Consider the following 21,817-nt stretch of genomic DNA (forward strand, 5'->3'; position numbering starts at 1 on the left):
TCACCTTGATGTGACCCCTAATTAACCTCCCAACCCTCTTCTAGTAATCCTTGAATGAGGTCAGACCGTACCTCCTTACAAATATACATTGTTTTCGGTTGGTGCATTGGCATGGAATTGACATGTGCACAAAAACATATAAATGACAAAACCAATTTAGCCCTACTGACCTATATGCCTTTGAAAACTTGAGTGATGTCTTGATATCACTTACCATCTTAAACTTTAAGCATAAGATGGTCCAAGCATCAGGTTTGGGCCATTCGTGATTATTAAGAGGGGGGTTGGGGATCTCTTCTAGCTTGCCAAATAAGCTTGGTTTTTAATCTACAAAATATGAGTGAGATAAGAAAAAGATTTTGTTCTGTACAAGCTCACTTGGGCTTTGAGATACAAAAATTGCCTCTCCAATGGATGCATGCATAGCATAGAAAACTCCAATGAGGCTTTGGAGTGGTTGTTCCTCAACATAATTAGAGGAAAAAATATCTGCACATATAGAGACATAAGAAAATAGAGAATCATAAGAAAATTTGAAACAAAAAATCCAATATTAGCATGTTGTTAAAGCTGTGTCTATATTACACTGTCAATTTGAAGGAAACCTTGGTCGTTGGCCTTGAATGTAAAGGTCTCCAAGGGTATACACATGTTGCACTATGGTAACCAGTCCTTCCTTCTTAGTATGCTTGAAGCCGTGTAACCGCCCCTTCCAAATGATGTAGCATATTCCCTAGTTGACGCACTCGATGTGGTCCCTTAGAGAGCTTGGCTGCATGTAGACCCAAGCCCCAACCCTGAATCTTGTTAGAGCCCAAACTCCATGCTCATCTCTTGTGTTATGCACCATAAGCTCTTCCACCTTCTCCCTAGGTCTTCTCACATTACTAAGAGGCCATGGTGGTAAGAAAAGAGAAGAAGGGAAAAGAAAAGCTTGTTACAACAAAGGAGTGGAGAGGAGAGAAAGTTTAGGGTTTTTAGTGCAGCAATGGAAAGCATAAAGGAGGGTTAGAGTTTGAGAATATGATTCCTGAACCTAGAGTAGACTAAAGAGGGATAGAGCTTCTGCAGCAATGGAGAGGGAGAGAGAGGGAGCTTGAGAGGGAGGGATCTTGAGAAGGGATGGAGCTTGAGAGGGATGGAGTTTCTGCAGCAATGGAGAGCTTAGAAGAGGAAGAAAGAGGGAGAGGGAGCTTGAGAGGGAGGGAGCTTGAGAAGGAGGGAGAGCTTGTGTTCCACGGGAACACGGATTATGGAAGGAGGCTGGAAGCAATTAATGCGAGAGAGAGCGGGATCGTAGCCATGGGAACATAAAGACGCACATAATTTTCCCATATTTTTGTGCCAAAGTGCAATGTAAATCGTTTTAGGCCAATGTGGGTTCTAAATGAGAGTTCTAAGTGTATTAAAGCAAGGCTCACTTATGGGGTTATCCGCACATGTGTGAAAGAGGCCTAGGGTTAGGGTTAGTGTGACATCTCTATAAAAGAGATGTTAGCTAAAGAAAGAGCACGTTTTTTGCCATTCTCATAAGCTATTGAGTGAAGCTCTTGAGCTCTCAAGCTATGGCAACTCTCTAACTCTCTCTATTGTACTCCAATGAGCATCAAGCTCCAATGAGTATAGCTCCACTTCTTTCTCTTAATCTGTTTTAGCATCATTGAAGTAGATTAATCTATGTTTAGTTGAATGCTTCTTTCTTTCTCTTGTGTATGCATGCTTGTAGTGTGTGTGTGTGTGTGTAGTCTCCATTGATGCAAGCTCTTGCCCACTTCATTGGCAATGAGTTATTCATGGATAGACTCTCTCTATGAGCTTGTGGGTTTGTGAATGTTACATTCTATGCTTGCTTAAGCTTGTGGGTTAGTAGATGCATGCTTATGGGTTTGCTGGCATTAGGGAGCTAAGATTTCATCAATGTTTGAATGGGATTAAGAGATTGCCATGCATTGCTTGTTCTCTTGATTAGTGAAGTGGGTTTAAGGGATTGAGAGATTGATTGAGGTGTTAAATGGTTGAATCGTCAAGTGGTGGTTCGTGTATGTGAGCTCCCCCACAAGGGATAAGCCTTTATGCACTAATCAGGTCGAGTCCTCGGATTGACATTGTGTTTCTCAACACATTTGTTGATCGACAGTACTCTATGTGCACTATATTGCACGGTAGAGAGAACCGCTCTTCAGCTTGAGAGGTATGGAGTTTCTGCAACAATGGAGAGCTTAGAAGAGGAAGAAAGAGGTTCAAAATGAGCTTTCCAAACCTAGAGTATGTTGGGGGGAAGTTTGAGAGGGAAAACACACTTTTGGGAAAAATTGAAAATTTTTAATTTTTAGGGTTTTCTAATCCGTGAGATTCTAGGTGGGGGGGACCTCTAAGTTTGGGCCTAGGAGGTAATGGGACAAGAGTAGTAATTAGGCCCCATTAGCAAACCAAAGCCTAGGCCCCCTAGAGTCAATGAAGTAAAAAATGTGCACCTAGCCCTCTTCCTATTGGTCCATTCCTAATCAAAAGTTAATCCAAGAGGCCCTCTTTGGGTCCAAAAAAATTCCTAATGAGCAAATACTTCAATTTTATAGTTCAAATTTAAAACTTGTTCTAATCCCCTTTCTAACTAAAGTGCAATAAGGTAGTTATTTTTGTAGCTTGATTATGCATTATCTCTTATGATACGATAATCATCTTAGTTTTGACTATTACATTATATTATAATCCGAGTCATTTTTTGAATTCTATCTTCATTCAAAATAAAGGTATTTGAAGACGTTTGACTAATGAGGGGGAACCCTATTGCCAATGGTAGCAAGTTCCATCTTGGCTACTATGAATTGCTCTCTATGGGTAATCTGAAAGTTCCGGGTTTGATTTCGTCCACTGGCCATAAAGAAATGAGTGAAGGCTGCAACCTTTCAAAACTTGTTTGCCAATGGTAGCAAGTTCCATCTTAGCTACTACTATGAATCGCTCTCTATGGGTAATTCAAGGGGATCCTATTGGCCAAATTTATAGCCAAATGATAAAGATAATCATTGATTGACTTTCTTAATGTGAAGAACCTGTAACACAAATATTTTGATGTTAGTATGAGATGATAATTTGGTCTCTACTAATGCTTACACATCACAATAGTTCTATATTAGAAACAATGTACAAATATCAAGGTAGCTATATTGACACTATTAGAAACAATGTACAAATACCAAGGTACCTACTATAGTATGATATTTAACTCCCAAACATAAATGATTAAACAATTTTCCAAATACATACCTTTAAATGCTTGATAAATTCCACTAATTAAAAAAGAAAAAAAATAAAAGTGGAGAGAAGTGCAAGAAATGCCATATCAAAAGGAGCATGAAAGACTGAAGAGGTATGTAGAAGTGCTTAAGAAAGCAGCGACAAGATTTGGACACCTACTAAGTGGGGACTACATCAAGATGAATGTAGAAGTACTTTTAAAAAAGGAGTGAAACAAAGTTTGGGCACCTACTAGATGGTGGCACCATCTTGTATTGAGATGAAAAATATAAAAGTAGATTGGAGCAAAAGGAATCTCTCAACACAAGCGCCTACTCTAGCCTATTGATAACTAACATTTTGGTTAGGGAAAAACTAGCATGGTTGGCAATGTGTTGTGTGACGGAAAAGAGTTTGTGCACATCTTGTGAGCGTGGGTGAAAGGAATGTTTGTTGTGAGAGTGTGTAATGTTAGGGAAAAACTAGCATGGTTGGCAATGTGTTGTGTGATGGAAAAGAGTTTGTGCACATCTTGTGCGTGTGGGTGAAAGGAATGTTTGTTGCGAGAGTGTATAATGTTAGGGAAAAACTAGCATGGTTGGCAATGTGTTCTGTGATGGAAAAGAGTTTGTGCACATCTTGTGCGTGTGGGTGAAAGGAATGTTTGTTGTGAGAGAGTGTGTGGATGTGGTGGTTGCTAGGAATAGTTGGGTGCTCTTTTTAAAGTAAGACCTTGTCGTTGAAAATGGAATCTAATAAGGCCTATATATAATCACACTTCATGCTCACTACTAGTCACCATTCTACACGACTTCACTTGTGTGGCTCTTCCTTCACCCTCCTTTTGTAATGGCATTGCTTTGATTATCTTTCTAACTGCTAGAAATTTAGAATCTCATAGATCGTTGAATCATAAGCAAAGGTTGGAGATATCTCGAATAGCCTATACACTTGGTTGACAACAATCAAGCTGTGCGGTCTTGTGGCACAGCTGAGCTTTGGGGCGCTGCTTGTTGTCGAATACATATATATAGAATGGGGCTCGGGAGAAGCAGCAGCTGCTGCTGCGCCCTTGCTTTTCTAGTGGCTCTGCTGTTGCAGCCTTTGGCTATCACCTTGTGCAGCAGCAGCAGCAGTAGTAGTGGTGGTGGTAGTGATGAGGGTGCCCAGGAGCTGGCAAGCCGAGAGTTCCATTTGAAGCCAGGGAACGTTGAGCTTTCCACCGATTTCTACAAGTCCTCATGCCCGCAAGTATATCAAGTCATTGCACAGAAAGTGGAATCCATCGTCAAGAGAGATCCCGGCCAAGCTGCCGGCATCCTTCGTATCATGTTCCACGACTGCTTTGTCCAGGTATGAACTTGCAGCTGCTGCTTCATTAGTGATTGCTTTCTTATGATTTACTTAATTTGCCCTTCATCACATTAATTATCTTGCTTGCTGTAAAAAACCTCATCCATTTCTCTGAAGATATCTTTAAAAGACTTTAAGCATCAATGTTGCACAGCCATCAACTTAATCCATGCATGACGTAGACGTAGGTTGGTAGCTTTCTAAACAAACAAGGAAAATGATATTGTGCATTGGGTTGTGAACATACTTCTTTATTAATTTCATAATGATGTGCCTTAATCATTTTCCCGGTTAATTTATGCTTGAGGTTGGGATTAGTGAATAATACTATTCATATTCTTATATATAATTCTGCATATCTGTATCTATGTGTGTGTCTGTGTGTGTGTGTGTGTGTGAGAGAGAGAGAGAGAGAGAGAGAGAGAGAATCATAAGATAGCCATGATTTGATTGTTAATGCACTAGGGATGCGATGCCTCCATTCTGCTAGAGAAGCCAGTGACCGAGCAGACTGCAACTCCCAACAACGCATCGCTTCGAGCATCCTCACTTCGAGCCTTGGATGAGATCAAAGAGTCGGTAGAGGAAGTCTGCCCGGGTGTTGTCTCTTGCGCAGACACGATCGCTTTGTCTACAGCCATCGCAGTCCACTTGGTGAGTACTTGATTATCACACGAAATTGTCATCGATATTTAAGCATTGCACTGATTATTATAGCGAAAACCCACGTTAATCTGATTATAGCAAAACCCCATATCAATGATCGCCTCGCCACGGATATTCTACTTATGCTTTGGCCATCCATTATTATAATAGCATCGATCCGTGATCAGAATGATGTAGTAGTGCCCTGGTTGCATTCATCCTCATTTTTAATTTGTACATGCATGATCATGGATAATCAGGCCATGTTTCTCTAATAATTCTTGGGAGTCTGCAACTGAATATATATATTCAGCGCTGTGATTAAGCTAATTTATCCTCTCTCCTTTTTTCCTTGGTGGTACGTCGTGGATTAATAGGTTGGGGGTCCAATGATTTCATTTGCAACTGGACGCCGTGACAGCCTCTCTGCTGCATCAAATCAGACTGTCGTCAATAACATCCCTCCGCCAACACTGAACATCACAGCATTGAAGCAAAACTTCCAAAACCATGGCTTGGACATCAAGGACCTTGTCTCTCTGTCTGGTGATTAATCGCTCTTTAATTTTTAGATGCCAATGATCAATAAGCGATCAATTAAATAACCATCTGTAAGCTGTAATTTAATTGAGTTTTTTTTATAAATCTTGGGTTAACAACACAGGGGGGCACACGATAGGCCAAGCTCATTGCAGGTTTGTGGATCCACAGCTCTCGCCAACAGTCTCGACCGACCTTAATCCAAGCTTTGCATTTAATTTGTCTCGCATATGCCTGCCTGCAAACGACTCATCCAAGCAGGGCCTCACAGTCCACTTGGACTTCATCACAAGGGACCTCTTCGACAACGCCTACTTCAAGAATGTGCTGGCCAAGACTGCAACCTTCCACACGGATGCAGCCCTCTTGAATGCCACAGACACCACGCAGCTCGTGCACGAGTACGCCGAAAACCAAGACATCTTCTTCCAACAATTCACGACCTCCATGGTGAAGATGAGCCAAATAGGTGTCCTCACCGGCCAACAAGGTGTCATTCGAAAGAAGTGCACTGTCCCCAATTATTGATTCCTCTAGATTTACAGTCTACACGTGTGGATATTCCTCCACATGTGTGAGGCTTTACAGTCTCCACGTGTGGATATTGGTCCATATGTGTGAGACTTTGCTCACCTTGGCGGGGCCAATAATGCGGTCCTATAAAGAACTCTAGTTGCTCTCCTTATGGTATCTTCCATATGAATTGCTAAGCGTTTTATGTATGTAGGGCTATGTTTGATGCATTTCAATCATCGTGGTGTGCCTAGCTTGCTTTTAGTAGAGGATGAAAACTCTTTTTGTGTAGATGAGCTTTACCAAAAACCCCACATTTGATCTCCTATGATACATGATTTTTGGAGTAATAAAAGGAAGTCCTTTCAAAATTTGTTGCAAACTTCTACAAAGTTTGCTTTAACACTTTGTGTGCCTTGTTTGCATTCTAGTGCCTCATACAATCTCGGAAGTGGGACTTAACCTTAGAGTGGCTTAAAATATGTCAATAGAATTTCCACTACATCCTCCATAGACTTTTTCATTGTGGGGATCTATGTGCATTTATGGTGATCTAATCTAGCGACATATGTAACACATACACTATAACACATTAATCATTGTTGGGACTTGGGAGGAATGAGCAAAAATCATTGTTAGTAATGCGTTAGAATTATGAATACGCTAGCATATGCTTAGCCATTATACACCTTAGGCAAGGTGTTGCAAGCTAGCATGTGTAAGAAAAAGACAATATGACTAGGATTAAAGAAGGTTTATTAACTAAAGTGCCCAAGTTTGTGTTGTGATCACCCTTAAGAAATTATGAAAGCTTTGGAAAATGGGAGTATATTATGCCTCAAGGGATTCAAAGCTCCTTTTCATGTGGTTGAAACTTTAGCCTTAAGTAGTCTTGGATTTTACAAGAAACAAGGTATGAGGGGAATGGATTTGTCTTGAATCTCTAATTATCATACCCCGCACTTTGGACATCATGATTCACCTACTATGAACATCGCTTAGGCCCACTACCCTCTAAGTAGTACATGCTAGGATTATATGTCCTATTGCAAGTAACAGTCTTGTAGCTAAATTTTGAGTAGGGAAATTTGAGAAGGATGGCTATGCTATTCATTATCACTAATTCATAACATCTCAATGCCAATGAACAACATGTGTTTTTTTAAAAAAACACATGAGAGTTTATTAATGTTGGGTATTTCAGTTTATTAATGTTGGGTATTTCAAAGTCTAGTAGTGTGTCCACTGGTGTGAACACCCCTTAGGGCATGAAAACCCTCTTATTAAGGTTTAGGTCAAAAGATGAGGCTTGATGCCTATGAAAGCAATTTGTACATGGTGTGAACACTCTCTTATTAAGGTCTAGGTCAAAAGATGAGGCTTGATGCCTATAAAAGCAATGTACATGGTGGAACTACTATCATAATTTATTCATCATCGCGTTGTGCAATCTCTCCATTGTGCTTCCCCCTCCCCCCCCCTCTCTCTCTCTCTCTCTCTCTCTCTCTCTCTCTCCACCATTGACATGGCTTGAGCTTCCATCTCATCTCTCTTTTTGGACTCTACTCCCACACACCTATCATGGATATATTTCATCCTTTATAGATGCATATGTGTGATCTTGGATATGCCAATATGGTATCAAAGCCACCCTATCCACCTCACTTATGTTTTTCATCCCATCATGCTCATGGTTGCCTAACCCTTTTCTCCATGATGCCAACATACTCATCTAATTTTGTGTTATTTAGGGTTTTTGCAATTTTTAGGTCTTTTTATATTTTTAGGATTTTTACATTTTTAGGTCTTTTTATATTTTTAGGATTTTTACATTTTTAATCTTTTAGGGTTTTATATTTTTAGGATTTTTATGTTTTGCTACGATTTAATCTTCATCAAGGCTCCGTTTTTCTGTCCACATTGATTCTGTGTGTTTTTTCTAAACCCTTTTGGCTACCCATTCTTCCTATCCATCAAGCATCTCTATTGCCTCCCTCTTGCATAGCCATGATAAGGTCACACATGGTTGTGTTTTGCTTTCCTATATGAGCTCCATTTTGGTTGTGTTCTTCTTTACTACATGGGCTATGCTTCTTTCATGAAGCAATTCACATGGTCTTCGTATATGAGCTCCGTTTTGGTTGTGTTCTTATTTATTACATTGGCTATTCTTCTTTCATGAAGTAATTCACATGGCCCTTCATCGATAACACCTTCACATGCATCACTTGTAGGACCTTCAACACTAGGTATGTGATCCAAGGCACTACAACACCAATTGTTGCAACTTTGGGATCTTCTTTTGGATCATGGGCTTTGTCAATTCATTGATAGTATCTTCCTTGAAAAATATGCATAATCTCCAACTCACATTAGCTTGGAAACGAAGGCATAAAAAAGGATCTTCATTGGCATCGAGGGGAGACTCTTCTTCCTCAACTTTGAGTTCTCTTTCATTTGAGTTAAGGGTTCTATGCTTGGGATGTCCCCCAAACTTTGAATATTTTATACTCATGGGTTCTTCCCCCAAAATGTGAATATTTTTAGTTGTAATGCTCCATCTTTCCCTCTTTGCCATGCTTAGAGTTTGGGAGGGAGGAGGGTGGATTTGGTATGCGAATGTAACCTATCTTTGTCCCCCGAGGAGAGGCAGGACTTGACCTCTGAGTCTTTCACAAAGACCAAGCTTGTTAAGTCTCTGAGCCTTTTGAGACACACTCCCTAGCCTCTAAGCCATGCTTACTAGCCTCTGAGTTTGAAGCGAGAACCATGTCTTATTTCTTTGCTAGGGTTGGAATACAAGGAATATTAAAGGCTATCCAAAAATTATCTGTCACTCGAAAGGGGGGATTCGCTGGGATTCGTTAGGTATTTCAAAGTCTAGTAGTGTGTCTATTGGTGTGAACACCCCTTTAGGATGTGAACAACCTTTATTAGGGTCTAAGTCCAAAGTTGAGGCTTGATGCCTATAAAAGCACTGTACATGAGGCTTGATCATAATTCTTTCATCATTGTGTTGTGCAATCTCTCTCTCTCTCTCTCTCTCTCTCTCTCTCTCTCTCTCTCTCTCTCTCTCTCTCATTATTTCTCCATACATTCACCATTGTCATGGATTGAGATTCCATCTCAACTCTCTTCTTACACTCTATTCCTACACACCTACCATGGATGTCGTTCATCCTCCATAGTTTCATATGTGTGATCTTGGATGCCAATAATTAAGCAGAAGTAGAAGGCAATAACATTTTCTTATCATAAAAAATAGAAAAACCATAAAGTAACACAAAGATTCCTTGCCCACAAAAATAAGAATTATACATGCACAATAAAAATGTGTGTGTGTGTGTGTGTGTGTGTGTGTGTGTGTGTGTGAGAGAGAGAGAGAGAGAGAGAGAGAGAGAGAGAGAGAGAGAGAGAGAGAGAGATGATTCCTATTGCCAATGCCAAGCCAACAGGACGCAAACACTATGAAAACTAACTTGAACCTAGTATCTCTTTTATATTAAGATGAAAACAATATGAAAACTAAATTGAACCTAGTATCTCTTTTATATGTATATATAAAAGAGATACTACCTGTTCAATTGTGTGTGTGTGTGTGTGTGTCTATACACACACACACAAAGAGAGAGAGAGAGAGAAAGAGAGAGAGAGAGAGAGTTGTCTTATTGCCATTGCGCCAAGCCAAGGGACCAGAAAACTATGTAGAATAAACCTAGTATCTCTTTACACACAGACATATATACAAGTTTTTATGTTTGTATCTATGTGTATAAGTGTGTGTACTATATATGCATATATATTTCTATCTACATGTGTGTGTGTGTGTGTGTGTGTGTGTGTGTGTGTGTGTGTGTGTGTGTGTGTGTGTATACATGTATACATATATGTACATATGTTCAATATTAAGCTTTCCTATTTTTTATTTGTTTATTTTTAGTGATTCTATTCTTCATTTAAAACTATTTGTAAGTTCAGATTCATCTGGCCTCATGATGGTGTGTGTGTGTGTGTGTGGGGGGGGGGAGTACATGTATACTTATTTTTCAAATCAGGTGCTTACCTTAGCCTTACTAAATCAAGTGTCTTTGAGTTTTTCATTTGAGCAACAAATGTCGAATCAAGTGTCATTGAGTCTTTCTTTCGAGCCACAAATGTAACTCCCTGGTATGGATGCACTAGCTATCTGATGTCACATCCTCACTCAGTTGTTGTCACACTGAATGCTCTCCATGGCCATGGGAATGAAGGAAGAGCTCTCTTTGCCTAGAGGGAGAGGCAAGAGCCAGACAAGAAGCTAATGAGAGGGAGCAACCTACAAGAAAATCTATTAAAATGTAAGAATCTAATAACATGCATGCAAGAAAGAGTAGAGAAGAAGGAGAGCTTTCAATTATTATCTTACAAGGGAATGAATGTGTTACTTATTGTCAAAATTAGTATATATACAAGTGACTAGTTTTCATAGTAGTTTTTTACTCTTACACATGGTTTGAGATATGATAATGAGAGTTAATGTGTCACAAGACTGGTCAACAAAAAAAAATATAAATAAGGGTTGGTTATCCATGGTAATAGAAGAATTGAAAACATGTATGACATGTACTTGGTACGAGAATCTAGGTGATGGGTCATACCATGTGGCTCAGCGAATCAAGTTTAGGTTTACATTGAAGAACATTGAAGAAAACTCTGGGATACGCTCATGGGCTTGTGCATTGTATAAGAACATAAACAGCTTTTCTGCACAAGACTCTTCTGCCTCATCATCCGATTCGTAGACAATGTCCAACTCTTTCTGAGACATGCCTAAAAAAACATTTCAGTCAATTAGAACATGCACGCTTATTATACATGGGGTGAGAAGATTTGGATATACACATGCAAGCCCCCTGTTGCTTGGTACTAGCACCAAAAAAAGAGGGGTCAGTACCCAAGTGGTAGAGGGCTCACGCGGAATTCATGAGCCCATCACCTCTTGGTACTGACCCCTAAATTTAAAGAGACTTAAAGGGGTCAATAAGTTTTATTGTTTTTTTTTAGATGAAGCCTTTATATATATTAAATAAAAAACATACAAGCGGCATATTTTGCATTTTAGTTGTATTTTGTAATCTGAAATAGTATGTCTTCTAGGCCTGAAAATTTAAGGCCTGCCCTAAGGCCTATAAACTTACTTGGCCTTCATGTTTACACATTTGCAACCCACTACTACTCTAGAAAATTTGATTTCAATTGAAACCTTAGGGAGAGAGGGAGGGAGAGATAGGCATACCTGCAAAAAATATTGAAAGCTTTGGCGATGGCGTTGGGCGATGCAGAGGGACGGCGGTGGCGGTGGCGGTGGCGGTGGCGAGGGATGGCAACGTAGGTTACTCAATGCAAATGGGTGTCTTAGCTTATCATAGAGGCAGTCAGCTTTGAGGATTTCCTATAAGACTTAAACCTAGAAGGATTTTAGCATGCAAAGAAACTTTATGAAATAGTGTAAATTTCTAAAAATGTATGTCCCAAATTGCTTGATTTACTGGTTTGAGAGGAGTCCAATGGGAATTTGGGTACGTTTCTCAAAAATATCCTCCCCGAACACTACTCCCAACAACAAGGGAGATTTGGGACTTAAAAAACTAGTACCACACGAGGAGTTTTGGGACGTTATCTCGCGACTGATACCACTTGTGCGGACATTTAAAATGTCGATCGCATTAACGACGCGTGAATATGGTATATACTATGTGCTCACTCATCGACTTTCTTGCATGTGTTCATTTTTTTCACCTGAGTCTCCGACAAAATAGCAAGATCCAAACGCCATCGCTGCTACATCCATCGTCCTCTGAGTCTCCGACTGCATCACCCTCACTTATGTCTTTCTCCTGTCCCAACCATTGTCCAAAAAGTCAAGTGCCTTACTTGACTTGCAAATAAACATTGTTGAAGTATTTCTTATTTCTTCATCAAAGAAGAAATAAGAAATACTTCAAATAAACATTATTGAAGTATTTCTTATTTCATGAAAGAAGAAGTCAACAAACACTTCGATAGGCATAAAAATAGTAAGCTTGATATTCTTTGTTTGCAACAAATACCTTAAGAGACTTTTGTATGTCGTGATACAACCCGATCCTATAACTTTCGCTAGTTTGTGAAGTTGGCAATGGCCAATCTTTGCTTCCAAATAATGGGAGGGGTAATGGAGTCAAACGACCCTATCCAGAAGATGTGTTTGGTTCTAAGTACTGCATATCATAGAAAAATATGCCGTGGTTTGCAAGATCTCTATGAGTTCTTCCTTTATAAATTTGTTCTCCTACATATGCATGGAAAGAGTCAAAAATCCCACTTATACTCTCCACTGGTCTATCCTATTGGATGGATAAATATCTTCATAAAACTAAATGATTAGACATTTTTAAATCAACAATTAGACACTTTTAAAACAATAAAGAGACATGATTGAATGGATAAAAAATTGCATAATAACAACGTCAATTAAACACTTTTAAAACAAAATAAGCTTTCACTAAGATACTACTCACAGTTGGGACGATATCGTGGAAGACCAGGAGGAAACTTTTTCACCCTCAATTCTACATGCGGGAAAACATGTTGTATTAGTACCTCTGTCACACACTTGCTCGATTCACATACTTGAACTCTTTAACTTGTCCCTTGAATGGCTCCACAAATTCATTAGAATTTCTCCTCTTCCTCTTTCTTCTTTGTAAAAGTACCTAGCTCCCGATTGTAATGGTAGATGGTATCCATGTCCCATCGTCCGTATTATAACTATTGAATACAACACTAGTTGAAATGCTAGTACGAGGCTTTCTACAGGTTGCCATTTTGTGTAGAAAAAGACACATGGAAGAAGAAGATGAGAGCTTAATTTGGAGAAGACTTAGAAAAAGAAAGAACAACTATGTTGGAGGCGAAGAAGATCAGAGCTAGTTTTGGGAGGGAGCTTAGAGATTCTCTATCATTAACTACCACTATCTTTTATTAGCATACGTGCAAAGATTCGGTAGTATTATTTTATTATTATTTTAAGTTGAGTAAATGTTATTTTAAGATGCATTTTGAGCATAATTTTACTCTATTTACTTGAATACTTGCTTTAAAATGCCAAATTTCTCCGTTATGGAAGCCTCCTCCTCATTGGTTGAGCGCCACTCTCTCTCTCAAACTAAAAGGCCCAAAACTGAGTCCACATTTCTCCTAATGTCTGCAGCATTGCAATCTCTGTACAGGCCCAGCTATATGCAGAGGTGTAAGTCCAAGCACTAAAAAAGATCTAAGATCACAGCCAAGAAGGTGCGCTCTTGGCTTCTGTCGGGGTTTGATCTTGTGGAATTTCCATCGCTGGATGGGGTGGCAGACAGTAACAAAATCTTGATTATCATTGACGCTAAGACAGTAACAAACTGGTGATTATCGTCGACGCCAGATTGTACATCATCAGATCTCGAGACGAAGACCCTTACAATTCTTTCATCGCCAATGTTATCCAGATTCGACAACACATCTCGATTGAGATATGTCAACGCTCATGAGCATCTCTTCGGGTGGATGGCGTTGCCTCGATCAAGATATTTCTACAGCTTTGATCTCATCTCCATATCTCAATCGAGATATATGAACGCATGAGATCACATCTCCATATCTCGATCGAGATACGTGGACGATGGAGATGATATTACTAATTATGTTGAATGTACATCTAAGTGCGCAAATCAAGGGGGATCCATTGTGGCATTGAGGTGGATCTGAGTGGCCTTCATATCTTGATCGAGATAGCAAGGTGGCGATGACATGTATTAGTGACATGGATGGTGACTTCCCTTTCAAGCCTACTGGCATGGCGGTTGTTGATATCTCGATTGAGATATAGGGCTTTTGGCTTGGGAGGAATGTGTCATGTTTTTATTGATGGGTGGTGATATCTCGATCGAGATACTCTGCTCGAGAGTTTCGCTTGTTGCATGGATGTCCTAGTTTTAGAGAGAGTGATCTCTCTCTCTCTCTCTCTCTCTCTCTCTCTCTCTCTCTCTCTCTCTCTCTCTAAGGGTGCCTGGGTTTTCATGCAGCCAAGTAGATCTGATCCACATCGTGTTCATCAGTGAGGGGTTTTAAATCATCATTGGAAGGGTAAGTTGTTTGGGTTAAGCAAAAGAAGAAGGAAGATTTGGTGGTTGCTTTCTAGTATGTGTATGGGCTCGTCAACATCCATATTCGACCCCAACAAAGAGGAACGAAGACTAGTTTCCTTGCCTTTGTAAGCACCCTGCATTCCTATTTATCCTAATGTGCTAACTTTCATTCCATATTTGGATTTTATAGTTTGATGAGTTTTTGGATTTATGTTTGTGTTTGTGTCTTATTAATATATTGCCATTAAACTTGGTTGAGGAACAACCCCTGTGGAGCCCCACAGGGACATGTCAAGCTATCCATGTAAGTAGGTGAGTCCTTAAAGCCTTATAAGATTTTTTAAAATGCGTGAAGTAGGCTCTTATTCTATAGTGATAAATATAGTTCAAAATTTGTAAACTTTTGTCTAAAACAAAGTGCCTAAAAGAATAGGTGTATATGTGATTGGCTCTCACAAGATGCACCAGCAAACCATAACATTGTACAGAACATGTGTGCAAGATTTGGTCCTAGTCTATGATTGTTTGATTAGCTATAAAAATCCTCAAAGTTAATTTTTTTTTAGACCTAAATTTTAGAGTTTTAATTGATTTTTGTGCGTAAGATAGATTGTATTACACCATATTTATATTTGCAAAGCAGTGCAAATCTAAAAACTTTGGAAAGCAATGACAATTAAGGCCATTGATCCAAATATAGTCCAAACGGCTCTACATTACGACTATAATTTGGCCTTTGAATTCTTATGAAATTGAAAAGCCTAGAGGTAACCAATGTGATCCCAAAAAAAAATCCCAATTTTTCTTCACTCTATACCTGATAATATGAAAAAAGAAAACCTTTGATTTTCACTATCCATATGTTCTAAATAATTTCAAAAAGTTGGTCAATAAAAAGGATAAATGTGTCCACGGACACTTGTCTCTCCTATTACCAAACTGGTGTTAAGCCACTATAAGGCTAAGTACTACTTCCGAGATTGTATTAGGCACTAGAACACTAGGCACACAAAGTGTTAGTCAATCGAATTTAGTAGAAATTTGCAACATGTAAAAAGACCGCCTTTTATTACTCCAAAAATCATGTATCATAGGAGATCAAATGTGAGGTATTTGGTGAAGCTCATCTATAAAAATAAAAAATTAAAAAAATTAAAAAAATTTAAAAAAAAAGAGTTTTCATCCTCTACTAAAACCAAGCTAGGCATGTGGGGGGAGGAACACCAAGATGACTGAAATGCATCAAACATAGCCCTGGATACATAAAACGCTTAGCAATTCAAAGAAAGCAACTTGAGTTCGTTATAAGACCGCATTATTGGCCACAATGCATAAAAGCATGTACTGCAAATCTAGAGGAATCAATTGGGGACAGTGCACTTCTTTCGAATGACACCTTGTTGGCCAGTGAGGACACCTATTTGGCTCATCTTCACCATGGAGGTTGTGAATTGTTGGAAGAAGATGTCTTGGTTTTCGGCGTACTCGTGCACGAGCTGCGTGGTGTCTGTGGCATTCAAGAGGGCTGCATCCGTGTGGAAGGTTGCAGTCTTGGCCAGCACATTCTTGAAGTAGGCGTTGTCGAAGAGGTCCCTTGTGATGAAGTCCAAGTGGACTGTGAGGCCCTGCTTGGATGAGTCGTTTGCAGGCAGGCACATGCGAGACAAATTAAATGCAAAGCTTGGATTAAGGTCGGTCGAGACTGTTGGAGAGAGCTGTGGATCCACAAACCTGCAATGAGCTTGGCCTATCGTGTGCCCCCCTGTGTTGTTAACCCAAGATTTAAAAAAACCCAATTAAATTACAGCTTACAGATGGTTATTTAATCGATCGTTTATTGATCATCGGCATCTAAAAATTAAAGAGCGATTAATCACCAGACAGAGAGACAAGGTCCTTGATGTCCAAGCCATGGTTTTGGAAGTTTTGCTTCAATGCTGTGATGTTCAGTGTTGGCGGAGGGATGTTATTGACGACAGTCTGATTTGACGCAGCAGAGAGGCTGTCACGGCGTCCAGTTGCAAATGAAATCATTGGACCTCCAACCTATTAATCCACGACGTACCACGAGGATAAATTAGCTTAATCACAGCGCTGAATATAAATATTTAGTTGCAGACTCCCAAGAATTATTAGAGGACCATGGACTGATTATCCATGATCATGCATACAAATAAAAAATGAAGATGACTGCAACCAGGCCACTACTACATCATTCTGATCAAGGATCGATGCTATTATAGTAATGGATGACCAAAGCATAAGTAGAATATCCGTGGCGAGGCGATCATTGATATGGGGTTTTGCTATAATCAGATTAACGTGGGTTTTCGCTATAATAATCAGTGCAATGCTTAAATATCGATGACAATTTCGTGTGATAATCAAGTACTCACCAAGTGGACTGCGATGGCTGTAGACAAAGCGATCGTGTCTGCGCAAGAGACAACACCCGGGCAGACTTCCTCTACCGACTCTTTGATCTCATCCAAGGCTCGAAGTGAGGATGCTCGAAGCGATGCGTTGTTGGGAGTTGCAGTCTGCTCGGTCACTGGCTTCTCTAGCAGAATGGAGGCATCGCATCCCTAGTGCATTAACAATCAAATCATGGCTATCTTATGATTCTCTCTCTCTCTCTCTCTCTCTCTTACACACACACACACACACACAGACACACACACAGATACAGATATGCAGAATATATAAGAATATGAATAGCATTATTCACTAATCCTAACCTTAAGCATAAGATGATTAAGGCATATCATTATGAAATTAATAAAGAAGTATATTCGCACAATATCATTTTCCTTGTTTGTTTAGAAAGCTACCAACCTACGTCTACGTCATGCATGGATTAAGTTGTTATTGATGCTTGAAGGCGTTTAAAGATATAATCTTCAGAGAAATGGATGAGGTTTTTTTTACAAAAAGCAAGATAATTAATGTGATGATGATGATGATGGAAGGGCAAATTAAAAAAAAAAGCATAAAAAAGCAATCAACAATGGAGCAAGTTCATACCTGGACAAAGCAGTCGTGGAACATGATACGAAGGATGCCGGCAGCTTGGCCGGGATCTCTCTTGACGATGGATTCCACTTTCTCTGCAATGACTTGATAGACTTGCGGGCATGAGGACTTGTAGAAATCGGTGGAAAGCTCAACGTTCCCTGGCTTCAAATGGAACTCTCGGCGGCTTGCCTGCAGATCCCGGGCACCCTCATCACTGCCACTACTACTACTGCACAATGTGATAGCCAAAGGCTGCAACAGCAGAGCCACTAGAAAAGCAAAGGCACAGCAGCAGCTGCTGCTTCTCCCGAGCCCCATTCTATATATATGTATTCGACAACAAGCAGCCCCAAGTTCAGCTCAGGTGTGTCTGCACAAGATCACAGCTTCCTTGATTGTTGTCAACCAAGTGCGTGTTTAAGTATGTCAGGCTATTTAATGAGATATCTGCAAATAGCTGGCCTTTGCTGATGATTGAATGATTTATGAGCAACCAAGTCTCATCAATCTCCTTCCAATGTTGTTTGATTGCTCTTTAATTAGCGCTGTAAGATCGTCCCTGCACAAACAAACAAAAATGTCATATAATCGTCAATCAATTAAACACCCCAGAATTAAAGTATATTAGCGGAATAAAATCCTCCTCTATATGCACGAAACCAGCAGGGTAGCTTAAGAGAGTAATTCAAAGCGCATTCATCTAAATCGTGCCAACATCTCTGAGAGAGAGAGAAGATCAGTCAGAAAGAAAAGGATGCAAGATTCTGAAGGACTTGCCAAGTGAAGTCGTTGAATTAATGAGGTGTGATTGTAGTAGTAAGCATGGATTCTTCACGCGAAGTGTGAGTATTATATAGGCCTTGCTAGATTCCAAGTTTCAACTGCTCTAACGACAAGCATCTTTTTTTTCATAGCACTTTCAAACAGCAACCACCCCAATGCACATCCACACAGTTACACCAAACATTCGTTCCACCCACACGCACAAAAGATCTGCACACTCTTTTCCATCACTCGAACATGACATGACTTTTTTCAAAATCTTTGCTTCTCACCTCCACAACAACCTTAACAGCATCCTCTTGTATCCAAGTTTACATTAGTATGCCAAAATGCCAACCATGCTACTTTTTCAATAATCAAACCTTAGTTACCTATAGCCTATACTATATAGTAGCCACTTACCCCTTTTTTCCCCAATTCTCCCACTATGTAGTAGGTGTTCAAATCTTGCTACACTCCTTCTTTCATCACTTCAACAGTCCTCTCGATGGTTCCACCATGTGGTAGGTTCTCAAATCATGTGTTACATAGCTCCTTTTTAAAGCACTTCTACATTCCTCTTGAGACTTTCATGCTGCTTCTTCAATATGACATTTCTTACAACCCTTTTCAATTGCTTTTGAAATTGGAGGACTTTGTCCACCACCATTTGCAAAGCATAACTTTTTGGAAAAATGCTTAGTCCTATGAGACTGGGAGTATATATATCTCATCGATTGTACATTCTTTTCAAAAAAATACAGAGAAATTGCAATGTGCAAATATTAGCAGAGATCATTATCATCTCTCACGGTAACATCACAAATTATATGTTTTCACAACAAGCAAGTCAAATGATAGAGATCATTATCATCTCAATGGTAACATCACAAATTTTATGTTCCACATCAAGAAAGTCAATAGATGATGGTCTTTATCAATTAGTTACCCTCACAAAATTTTCCTTGATAAAACCATCATACCAAAAAGCACCAAAAAAAACATTTCTTACTACATGTAACCTTGATCTCATGTGCCATCACAATTTCTCTATTAAACTGTTATGTTGAGTTAGGAGAGAATTAAAATGTGACTTAGATAACAATATAATCTAGTAATAAAAATTTAGAAGATTATCTAATCATATGAGATTTTGGTTTTTGGAAGTAGCTTAACTTTGAAATTCTAGTCACAATTAATTCAATCATGCATAATTAAGTTAAATGCAAGGAGAGCTACAAAAAGTTCTAAATCTCCACTTTAATGTTGAAGGATGATTCATACTCCAATATAAACATTTGGACTTTATTTTGAATTATCCAAGGTAAGCAAGTCTACCTCATGCCATGTATGCTAGAAGAACCCATCAAACTTACAAAATCGATGCAAATGTATTCCTTATGGAGAACTTTTATATTCATTAACCTATATGACTTATTTATCAATGTGGCTATTTTCTTATGAGAAATTTTGAATTTACTAACCTATGGCTTATTTGTCTTATGGCTATTTGACAAGATCTTGCTTTCTTGTCCAAGTTCTTTCTATATTCAATGAGAGACCTCCATTACCATGCTCTTTGTTAATGCACCCCAAGGTGCTTGAGTTATATATATATATATATTATTTGTATTATGGCTATTTTACAAGATCTTGCGTTCTTGCCCAAGCTCTTTCTATATTCGGTAAGAGACATCCACTACCATGTTCTTTGTTATTGCACCCCAGGGTGCTTCAGTTATGTATGTATGTATGTTTGTATGTATGTATGTATGTATATGTATATTTAATTATTCACAAGATTAGAGCTTTATGCAAGCTCTCATATTAGGCAATATGCATGCATAAGAGCCCTTATGCATGCTTGGCCATGCACCAAGAGTCATTATGCATCCAAAAGGGCTCTTATACATGTATATTTCTTGTAAAATGAGAGCTTGCGTAAGATATTAAGAGCCTTATGCATATATTAGATCTTGTATAAGAGCTCCCCCAATATGGATTAAAGCTATTATGTTCTTATGCAAGTTGCAATGCATGCATAAGATCTCTTGGTGCATGTATAAGAACCTTTTGCATGTATTGGAGCTTGAATTATGATTGAATAAGAGCTCTAATGCATGGATAAAGCTCTAATGCATGCATAAGAGCTCTTGGTGCTACATGGACAAGAGTCTTATACATATATTAGAGCTTGTATAAGATATTTAGTGCATGGATAAGAACTCCCTAGCTCTTATGCAAGATTTAATGCATGTATAAGAGATCTTGATACATTTATAAGATCCTTCTGCATGTATTCCATCTTGTCTAAGAGCTCTTCCAATAAGCATTAGAGCTCTTCAACTCTTAGTACATGTATAAGATCCTTATGCATGCATTAGAGCTTGTATAAGAGCTCTAAGAGCTCACCCAATATAAGTATTATAGCTCTTGAACTCTTGGTACATGTAAAAGATCCTTATGCATGCATTAGAGCTTGTATATAAGAGTTCTAAGAGCTCACCCAATATAAGGATTATTGCTCTAAGAGCTCACCCAATATAAAGATTATAACTCTTAAGCTCTTATGCAAGCTCTAATGCATGCATAAGAGCTCATGTGCATAATGTTAGAATTTCGTGGTGCTCATGCTAGATCAAAGATGTGGAGGAGAAAGACACAAAATACAAGAAAATATCTTGCTTATTAGGTTGCTCAAAATACAACTAGGCTTCTTACTCCATTCAATGCCTTCTAGCTCCACCTTTAAATAGGTGAGCTAGTGGACTATAAGTCCATTCACACACACACCCTTCTCCTCCCCTTTTACATAACCTTAGTCTCTTAATACCCCCCCTCAATACCAACTATGAAAGAAAATTGGAATAGGTGGTATTGGACATAGGTTGCCTTTATAACATTAGGCATACAAGGTTAGGAATATAGGTGTGGTTACATTGAGATTTAAAATAATTTCTCAGTGGAGTTAGAGGCTGATATACAAAGTTAGCCTCTGACTCTTTGTTAGGACATTTAGAAGTGATATGTCCCGTTTGTTTACACTTGTTACATTTCATTTTGTTGGGATATTTGATCCAACAATTATTTGCCAAATGACCCAGCTTTTTGTAATGGACACATCACTTGATGTGACAAAGCTTGTTCGATATTCGATGAAGTTGTTGCATTTGAAGATTCAGTTCCTCCCTTTGGCCTCTTTTCTTCATCAAGACAAGATTGAATGACTCCTTCAAGGGTGGGATTAGGTATGTTCTTCAGGGTGGTGACTAAGGTGGGGTACACCTTCTTGACTGCTTTTAGCAAAACAGCCACTGCATCATCTTCATCCATTCTCTACGGATGAATTAGAGCTTGAATAAGATCCTTATGCATGCATTAGAGCTTGAATAAGAGCTCTAACACATGCGTAAGAGCCTTATGCATGCATTAGACTTTATATAGGAGCTCAGATGTAAGATCTCCCCTAGTATTAATTAGAGCTCTTTGTTGAAAATACAAGTGAATAGGGTGTGTGTGGGAACAAGCCCTTGGTTAGAGGCTGTAAAAGAGAATGAGTAAATGTGAAAAGAACCTGTGAAAAGGTGAGAAGAATCTACTGG

General features: G+C 39.1%; 2 protein-coding genes across 2 annotated transcripts; one reads left to right on the plus strand and one right to left on the minus strand.

The window, feature by feature from the left end:
* The first annotated feature begins 4,044 nt into the window (after window positions 1-4,044).
* LOC147629854 (peroxidase P7-like) lies at window positions 4,045-6,659 on the plus strand. Its single transcript, XM_086810868.1, has 4 exons — window positions 4,045-4,590; window positions 5,056-5,244; window positions 5,613-5,781; window positions 5,900-6,659. The coding sequence occupies exons 1-4, from the start codon at window positions 4,273-4,275 to the stop codon at window positions 6,301-6,303; spliced, it is 1,080 nt and encodes a 359-aa protein (XP_086666994.1). The 5' UTR covers window positions 4,045-4,272; the 3' UTR covers window positions 6,304-6,659.
* An 8,995-nt stretch (window positions 6,660-15,654) lies between these two features.
* Window positions 15,655-18,267, minus strand: LOC147629855 (peroxidase P7-like). Its single transcript, XM_086810869.1, has 5 exons — window positions 18,231-18,267; window positions 17,463-18,012; window positions 16,835-17,023; window positions 16,316-16,484; window positions 15,655-16,200 (listed from the first exon to the last, which is right to left on the minus strand). Exons 2-5 carry the CDS (start codon window positions 17,769-17,771, stop codon window positions 15,800-15,802), a joined length of 1,068 nt encoding a protein of 355 aa, XP_086666995.1. The 5' UTR covers window positions 17,772-18,012; window positions 18,231-18,267; the 3' UTR covers window positions 15,655-15,799.
* Between the last annotated feature and the right edge of the window lie 3,550 nt (window positions 18,268-21,817).

Source organism: Cibotium barometz, chromosome 17, assembly GCF_041138505.1.
Source record: "Cibotium barometz isolate CiBa-2024 chromosome 17, ASM4113850v1, whole genome shotgun sequence".
In the NCBI taxonomy this organism is placed as follows: Eukaryota; Viridiplantae; Streptophyta; class Polypodiopsida; order Cyatheales; family Cibotiaceae; genus Cibotium; species Cibotium barometz.